Here is a 9,718-nt window from a genome sequence, read left to right as displayed (position 1 = left end):
TTCAAGGGCAGCATGGTCTACAGAGTGAGTTCCGGGACAGCTGGGGCTACTCAGAGAAACACTAAAATAATAAAATAATAATAATAATAATAATGATGATGATGATGATGATGCAAGGTCTCTGTCTGTAGCCTTGGCTAGCCTCAAACTTGGTATGTAATTGTAAGTTCCAGATCATCCTGGATGTCTCAAAGAACATTGCTCCTGGTCTCTCCTCACCACCAACAAAAAAGTAAAATAAGGGCTGGAAAGACAGGTCATTGGGTAAAAACCCTTGCTGTGAAGACGAGGGACTGAGTTTGATTCCTGTGACTTACATAATGGAAGGAGAGAATCAATTCCTTCAACTTGTTTACTGACCTACACATGCACACTGTGGAACATGTACATCTACACACATAACACAAAATTAAGATATAATAAACAAGTTTTTAAATAAATAAAAAAAAAAGTAAGTGGCATTACCCTGTTAGTGAATCTTGGGATTTGATGCAATGGTGTGTTAATCCTTTGAATCTTCTGCTCTACCCTGCACAGCTACTCACTAGTGTATAAAATGTTATCCTCTAGCAACTTTCATATCAACTGGAACAATTGGATAATGTCAGATGTTCTTTAGAAATGTAAAACACTTGAATTCATACAACTATGACATGCACTGCGGGGATATCAACAGACACACCTAGTGAATTAGTTGTAGACACATGCTTTATTAAATCTAGGTTTGATGATTGTAGAAGAACAATTTTTTTAAATGATTTAGCTACTCATAGGCCTGAGTTTTGTGTAAGTCTTCTTTTGTTGTAAATATTAATTTTTAGGGCAGTAAACTTAAGTAGTAGTGATTAAATACTTCCTCAAACTTTATTTTGTAAATTGTGAAGATCTGATCATGTAAAAGTGGCTTCATGATTTGTGTCTTAGATACTGTTTATGGCTGTGAAGAGCTACCATAACCAAAGTACTTATAAAAGAAATTTATATTGGAACTTGCCTAGAGATTTAGAGGATTAGTTCATTATTGCCATGGCCAGGAACATGGCAGCAAGCAGTGTGGTGCTGGAGAAGTTTTTCCATCCTGATCAGTAGGCATTCGGCAGAGAAAGAGACACTGGGCCTGGTGTAGGCTCTTTAACTCTCAAAGCCCATTTCCAGTGACATATACCCAACACTTCATCCAACAAATCCACACACCTTCCAATGTTTCCCAAACCGTTCATCAATGAAGGATAAAGCATGCAAATATATGAGCCTATGGGGGCAACTATCATTTAAACCATCATAATTTGTATGTAATTCAGAATTTTTATTTATATATTTTATCATTGATGCTTCAATTGCAAGGAAAATTAATTTATATGAGCTCAAAGCAGTTGGAATAACATTCACAAGACATAAATGAGCTCAAGCTACAAACTTCCAGAATGGGGGAGGGAGGATGAGCAGTTCTGCCCCTAACTAAGGAGATCCTGGCATCTGATAGCTACTAGAAGGACAATCTGTTTTCTTTATAGTTATATCCCCAGTTATGGCCTCAACAGCACTTGAATGAAGGCCATATCCAAAAGGTATGGAGAGCACACACCGTACTTGAAGCTTCTCTTTTTCTCCAAAGAAAGAAAGGGAAGCAGATAAGTAAGAAGGAGGAGTAGACCTGGTAAGAATTGGTAAAGAAGTGAACATGATCAGAGTGTGATGTATGAAATTCTCAAAGAACTAATAACAGTCTCATTCTTCTGCTTAATCGAAAGATCTGCAATTGACTGAAACATTGGGTCATCTTTTCTGTTTGATGAAAAGCATGACTCTTTAAAGCCTTTTGCCAAACGTTAATTTAAGAACAGTTAACACTGTACCAACAGATCTGATGATACTTTAAACCTTGTCATCTTTGTCAGTTGTTCCAATAGTCTTCATAAGAATGTGTTCCAGAGAACGGGAATCTGTGAGGGAGAGGGTACAATGAAATGAAACAGCAATCCTGAACAGTCTAGTGTCAGCAGAGGTGACAGAAATACAGCATAAACTTGGAACCAGCAACCCTGGACTGTCTAGTGTTAGCAGAGGTGACAGAAATGCAGCATAAACTTGGAACCAGCAACCCTGGACTGTCTAGTGTTAGCAGAGGTGACAGAAATGCAGCATAAACTTGGGATCCCACACCTGTGCAAATGCTGCTGCAGAGTCTCGCTGTGTCAGGGCCTTAGCTACACACCCAGCTGCAGTTTTGGGGCCAGACTCTAGCCTTGCTGGGAGCACTGTGCCTGCCCTGCACAAAGGTAAGTGCCTGAATCCTTCAGCTGAGCATCCCTGATGTGCAGGGTGCTGTAGCGCTCCTTAGAATTGAATGTTGACTTTAGCCTCCCATTCTCCTTCGTTCCTGGAGCCATGTACATCAGGCTAATGAGGCTGCCTCCAGGATTCTGTTGGAACCACTGCACAGCTGTCACGATGGTAGAAAAATTGCATCTCAGACCAGAGCTGGCTCCCTCGTGGAGACTCATGGATGGAGGATTCTGCTCCACCTGCATCCCTCTCACCCCTGCTCAGAGAAAAAAAGACAAACCATATGTAGAGCAATCATTCTGCATTTTCTGCCCTGTCTGATAACCCAGGAGACACCCATGAGGTTAGCTTTGTCTTCTGCCCCTACCACTTGTCTCTCTAGAGCACCCCTAACCACATGTGGGAGAGCCACAACTCACAGCAAAGCCATATCCACAGAAGCCCCAGCACAGTTTCCAGGCTCCACTCCATGGATCCTGTCAAACTGCCAAGATGCCTTCACCCCAGCTCCAGGATGAGTCTAGCTTATTTCCAACAGGCAGCAGACTCTAACTCTCTCACTTACCAGGCACCAATAAAACCTGAGCTCTTTCATCTTGATGGAAAACCACATCCAGTGAGGCGTCACCATAACTTCTCCCCTAGCTGTGAATGGAAGCCATGACACCAACAGCATGAAAACTGAAGAGAGGGTTGGTTGGTTGGTTGGTTGGTTGGTTGGTTGGTTGGTTGGTTGGTTTGTTGCTTTCTTCCTTGCTTGCTTGCTTGCTTGCTTGCTTGGTCAGTTGGTTAGTTGATTTGGTAGCTAAGCCACTTCTTAAATTACATCATTTAATAGAATTGGAGAAATCAGTTGTATGAAAATTCTAGTGCAATGTGTGGTGAGGAATACATAAAATTTCTTGAAATCAACAGATCACCATCTGCAAAGAAAATATTTTCTATAAAATATTCACTTATCAAAACAAAGTTTATGTACACAATATTCACTTTGATTCATTTCCTACCCCTGCCTTTCTTCTTCAGTTCCTTCCCTGCACCCTGCAGGCTCACACAATGCTGGTCAAGTTCTCCATGGTCTCTCTACTTCTTCTTGCACATTTGTTTCCTATTACTTTCCTCCTCTTGACTGCTCATTCATGTTCCTGCTTGTCTGAGTGAAGATCATTAAAAGTTGGCTGTCACTGGTTTTATAATAGTATCTGGGGCAATGAATGTTGGGAGTTTTTATCATAAAATTTAAAAATTGAAGCCATGCAGTAAAGATGTTTTCTACTGAGATTCAGTCCTCACATTGACCAGTAAAATTCTATTTCCTTATCTCTCCCCATAGAATAGTCCTCACAGTGGATTTCCACAATCCTCAGGTATTATAGTTCTACAGAATGACAAAGCTAACAAACAGGGATAAACTTTGCTGTCTGTGACCTGACTGTTTCTCATGTTCTCTAGTCTCTCTAACTGCTCAACCCTTTAGGAACTTCAGAAAGTCATTTCTGGGAAGCCTGCAGTGACCCCTAGTGGACCAACACCATTAGCAAAGGTGACTTCTGGCCATTTAATTCCACAAATCACAGAAAAGCAACCTGCTATACTCCTTTAGTTCCTTTAAGGAAATGCAAGATGAAATAAATGAATAAATAAACAAACAAACAAATAAATAGGTAAATAAATAAATTTTGAATTTTTTAAAAAGTAAATGCAAGACGATCCGAAGACATGATTGTCTAGATGGGGTGGTGGTTAAAAGTGACATGACATGCAAATAAAGAAAATATCTAATTTTTAAAAAGTGAACCACTTTAAAAGTGATACATCATGGAAATGAAACTTCTAAGTTAGCTAATGGTTTTATCATGTGCTACTTATTAGATTTCTGTAATTCAGTTCAAAATAAATCCAAAAGCATTGGCTAAAGTTTTACTGAAAGTGAATAAGAACATATAAAAGAACAGGAAAAACTTGTTTGCAGTTTAATAAAAAAGCCTAAAATACACAGATCTGAATAAAACAAACAGAATCAGAGAAGAACATAAACTGAGAGCTGTGTGCTCCTAGGAGCAGGAGAAATATCCACATGCAGATGGTCAGACTATGAAGGAGGCAGGCACATCTTCCCATACTCATACTTTATGAAAAGAATGGAAAATAATATATATGAATCATCATGATGTTTTAGTGTTTATATTAGAAAATGTGTAAAAATATGAACCATCAAAATAACAAAGTGTTACATGAGGGCTAAATTCCCCTACTGGTGTTCCTATCAGATCTGGTCCTTTCACCACTCATAACCAAACTCTGTCTTCATCTTCTTGATTTGAGAGTTATACTGTTGATAGTTTTTGTTGTAGATTTATAATCATGAGCAAAATACATTGAAATAATATAAAATTTATAGTAGTCTATTTATAGTATTTATTTATTTATAGGAAGTGATACATTGTATGCATACCTAAAGCACTAAAACACTAAAACATGCCTAAACATGAGCTGGACAAGGACAACAATAAACATGCCAAAGTGGATGGAGGAAGAGCACTGTGCCTCATCCCTACATGAAGATCGAGAGGAGGTTTCTGTTTCCCACAAACTTGTTTGGTGATGTTGCTTTCCCAAACTATTTGCAGATCTTTTCCTTTTCCCATATTGTTTCAAGGGTTTGCTGAGATACTCTGTGTCTGATGTGATTGTCTCTCTCCTCAGTCTAATTTGATTATCTTTTCTTTTTATGGAGTAGACACTTTCCTGTATTCAGGAGGAAGAGCCTGACTTTCTTCTTCCTTCCTATGAAGTATTCTATTACAAATTTTCTACAAAGATGGCTTAGTTGTCGTGAATTGTTCTAATTTGTATTGGTCTTAAAATGCCCACATTTCTTCATCAATTCTGAAAGATGTCTTTGCTGCGCATAGCATTCCTGGTTCATAATTACCTCCTTTCAGAACTTGAAATATTTAATTCCATGCTCTGCATGGTCTTGTCTCTTAGTAATGCTCTCGGAGACTGTTTTTAGTTGATGCTAACTTCTTTCATTTCATGTATTCCCATTTGATTCTTTCTCGATATTTCAATCTCCTTCCTGAATTTCCCTTTCATATTTTGGTATTTTTGCTTCCAGTTTGACTATTTCATTCACTTTGGAAATTCTATTATTATGATCTTTGATAGATTTCTTAATGCATGATCTACTTGTTTGAATTTTCCCTATCATTAATTTTTAAAGTGAAACTGAGTTCTTTCTCAGACATTTCATCTATGTAGTTTTGGACTCCCTCATAGGGGAGTTAGCATGTGTGCGTGGGTCATGGGTGCTGCCTGTATTATATAGTCTTTGCTTCTTAGCTGCGTTTTTACATATCTGTTAAAGGAGTTGCCTTTCAGAATTGGCTTTTTCAATTAGACTATCTGGATATTTAGTTTTTAGTAATTCTTCCCAGAGAGATATCTGCATAAGGTTTAAATCTGAGCATAAGAAACTTGGTGTTAATTGTCAAATGGAGTCAATGAGGTGATCCCATTTTGGCTATGTGCTAAAAGACCCAAGGCAACCAGATGTAGTTGAAACCTTGGTTGCCACTTAGCTTTTTGAACTGTCTGAGGACAGCATACCAAATATCAGACCCTCTGAAGGCTATCTGAGTTATGTAAGAGCTGTATTAGAAGCATAAGCACAAAATAACCTATGGGACCACACAAGAATATGTTTCCAGTTATGCTGTGATGACTAAAACATCAGAAATCAGAATCCACACTAGCTTTAGAGGCACTGGAAACAAATCCCTAGTCTTTCAAAGGATCCTGAGAACTTTGTCACTTCTGACCCGTTTTGGTTTGAGGTCTGTTTTATCAGATATTAGAACAGCAACAATATGCTTGAGCACCATATCCTACTGTTTAATGCTATCTGCTGGTCTGTATGTTTTTAAGGAAGAGTTGAATTGATTAATATTCAAAGGTTTTATTGAAAGGTATGAATTATATATGTCATTTTGTTAAGTTTATAATGTTTTATATTTTCCTATTAATTTACCCAGCTATTATTATAATGTGATTTATTTCATTCTTCAATTTCTGCCTGTGTTTATCTTTCTCTTCAGGTTAAATAATTTATTCTGGTCTCCTTCATGGAGCTGAATTAATGGTCATAAATTCCTTTAGATTGTTTATTTTATAGAAAGGTTTTCTTTCTCAGTCAGTTATAAAACATTGTTTTGATGGCTATAATGGTCTTGGTTGGCAGCTGGTGGTGGGACTGATTGGAATATATCATTCCAAGCTCTCCTGGCTTTAAAAACTTCTGTTGAGAAATTCATTATTATTCTGAAGGTTCTCCCTTTACATGTGACTTAATTTTCTTTCACATTCTACTATATTTTCTTTTTCTGTACATTTAGTGTTTAAACTATAATAGAGCATAGGAAGATTCTTTTTTGTCTATTTGTGCTCTAAAATCCTCATCTACATGAACAGAGCCTATTTCCCTGATTGACAAATTTTCTGCAATAATTTTATTTAAAATAGTTTCTATGCCTTTAGTATGGAACTCTTTCTTCTCCTTCTTATATGCCCATAATTCATGGATTTGTTTTTTTGTGATGCCCTAAAAAATTGCTCATGAATTTTTAAACATCTATCTTTATTCCAATTCTTCAATTTTCCTTCAAGTTCTGATATTCTCTCCTCCTTGTGAACCATAGTATTATTAATTTCCACTAAGTTTTTATGTGTCGTATTGATTTTTTTAATTTCCAGAATTTCAGATTGGTGTTCCTCAGTAATTTTACTTCTTTATTGGATTCAAATTCCATACCTAGCATTAAATTTCTTATTCTACTCAGCTGAATTTCTTATTCTACTCAATTGTTTCTCTTCTCTTGGAATTCATGCAAAGGGTTTTTTTGTGTTCTCTTTGATTTATCTGGAAAAAAAAGATAGATAGATAGATAGATAGATAGATAGATAGTCATTATTCTGTATTACTTCCCTATAATTTCATACAAATTAGTGTCATTGGTGGCCAATAGCATGGAATTGAAAACTTTTGGAGGACACATGTCATCCAAGTTTGTGTGTGTGTGTGTGTGTGTGTTTGCTTTTTTGTTTTTGTTTGTTTTTTAGGTTCTATGTGTTTTTACTTTTTTACCAAGATATTATTTCTATTTATTCTTTTGAGATTCTACATCATACATCCCTAACACATTTGATTTCCAGTCCTTCTCTGTCCTGTAGATCTTCTCCACAGGGGAAAAGATACAATTTGTTTTATCTATATATTCTCTAGGGTGTGGCCTGCCCCTAATATAGATGAGTCCTTCCCCTCCCACATCTCTGCTGGAAGCTATGTATAATGGAGGGTCACATCCCAGAATTTTATCAGAGTTTTTGAGAGTTCTCTCCAATGGCTTCCTGTCTAAGGTGTTAATACTTTGGGTCTTAGGGGTGTTGGGGGATGGAATAAAGGTAAGGATTGTCACAGAAGCCTTCCATGTCCCTCTTTCTCAACTATGCATCTGCAGTCATCAATATCACTGCCAAAGTGTCTTCTTTCCTCTTTATGGATCAAAGGAGCATGGATCATGGGTTTCCACATGGTTTCTGGCATCAGCACAAACCACAATCAGGGCTTGCAGTTGCAGTAGGGCCATAGACCCAGATAAGACCCTCCGATGCACCTGGGATCATGAACATCAACATGGCTTCTGGTTGCAGCATAGACCACACATATCAGCCAAGTATTTATTGACAACATGGGACACACATCAACCACAGACTGAAAAGTGGCCCTTGGACGCATCACAGGTCTGAACAACACCATGGTCCCAGGTGGCAAGACAGGCTAATCACATCAGTGTGGCCTCCACTAGCAGCAATGCACATAGACGTCAACATAGTTTTAGGTTGTAGCACAGACCACAAATATCCATATGGCCTTTGACAGTAGCACAGGCCATAGACACCAACATAGTTGTGGCTATAGTAAGACATGGGCCCAGATACAGCCCTCAGTAGCAGCTTGGGCCTGAACATCCCCATGACCCAAGGTGGAAACACAGACCACCCAGTAAGAACAGCCTTCTACAGCAGCACAGCCCATGAGCATCAACATGGACTCAGGTCACAGCACAACCCATGAGCATCTGCATATTGGTAGATGACAACTTGGTCCTCGGACATCAACCGGAACCCTGGCTACATTGGGACCACTGACCCACACATGATCCTCAGCATCGTTATGGGAAATGGTGGTTCTTCAAGGATGTCTAATCTAGAAAGTGGACCACTCCTCATCTCAGATAGCTATCACTGCCCAGATCTAGGGTGACTCTGTATCTGGGAAGCTTGTTCTGGGTCTGAGTCTGCATCTGCATAAGCTTCAGGCTGCTACATATCATCCCATCAACCCCACTGGGCAGCAATATGATCCACCATTAACCTCAGCCCTTTATCTCTCTCCAGTCACCCCTGTTATTTCTCTAGTTCCATCCTCCAAATGCACACATCACTCTGCTCCTCAGTTGCTCCCATCTCTTCATCATCTGATCTCTCCTTGCAGTGGTGCATGATGGGGCAGGTGGAGGTATTTGTCTCATCCAAAGGTTTTTAAGGCAGCTTATGTGATGGCATTGAGACATGAATGTTTTTAGTTAAGCCATTGGTTGATGATGATAATGATGATTATCATCATTATTATTATCATTATCAATGCAATCATTATTAAACCCAACTTTCTTCTTTCAGTGAAATGGTGGCCATGTTTAAGAGGGACTGGATTTTTGAAAGGTATTTATGTAGTTCCACACAGAAATCCCTCTTAACAGGAAACACATTGGGTCTTAAATTCTTTGATTTCTTGAGTCTTGCTTCCTTCCTTATACCTGAAAAAACTTCTACAAAAGGCAGTTAAAGGAAAGGACAAAAAACATTCATCTCAACTAAACATAAATGCATCCCTTCTGTTTCTTTTCATTTATTTTTTTATGTTTTATTTATGGTTTGTGTTTCAATTGTTTGGTTGTTTTGTTTTAGTTTGTATCTCTTCTGCATGGGCTTTACCATAGGATTCCCATCCTCTGTATCTTGTGTATTGATTGTATCTATTGGTTTTCATACTTATATAATTTCTCTTTTATATTTTACTCTCCGTTTTCCCAACTTTACTACTTAATTATTAATACCCTCAGTCATAGATAGGTGTGGTGGCACATACCTTTAATTCCAGCATTAAAGAGACAGAGGCAAGTAAGTCTCTGAGTTCGAGACCAAGCAAATGACAGAGCAAGTTTCAGAACACCTGGGACAACATAGAGAAATTCTACCTAGAAAAAAAAACCTCTTAACCTTAGCCTTAAAAATACTTTTGTCACGGCAACCAACAAATTGGGAAAAGATCTTTACCAACCCTATATCTGATAGAGGGCTAATATCCAAG

At 38.1% G+C, this 9,718-nt stretch overlaps 1 gene segment (V, D, J or C); it reads right to left on the bottom strand.

Annotated features, from left to right (window-relative positions):
- Positions 1–2,240: 2,240 nt before the first annotated feature.
- Positions 2,241–2,810, bottom strand: LOC116084137. The segment is given in 2 exon segments: positions 2,241–2,542; positions 2,706–2,810. Coding segments are annotated over 2 exon segments (354 nt in total).
- Between the last annotated feature and the right edge of the window lie 6,908 nt (positions 2,811–9,718).

The sequence above is a fragment of the Mastomys coucha genome, unplaced genomic scaffold (genome assembly GCF_008632895.1).
Source record: "Mastomys coucha isolate ucsf_1 unplaced genomic scaffold, UCSF_Mcou_1 pScaffold9, whole genome shotgun sequence".
Taxonomy (NCBI): Eukaryota; Metazoa; Chordata; class Mammalia; order Rodentia; family Muridae; genus Mastomys; species Mastomys coucha.
Note: the sequence above shows the minus strand (reverse complement) of the source record. Positions and strands in the feature narration are given on the sequence as shown.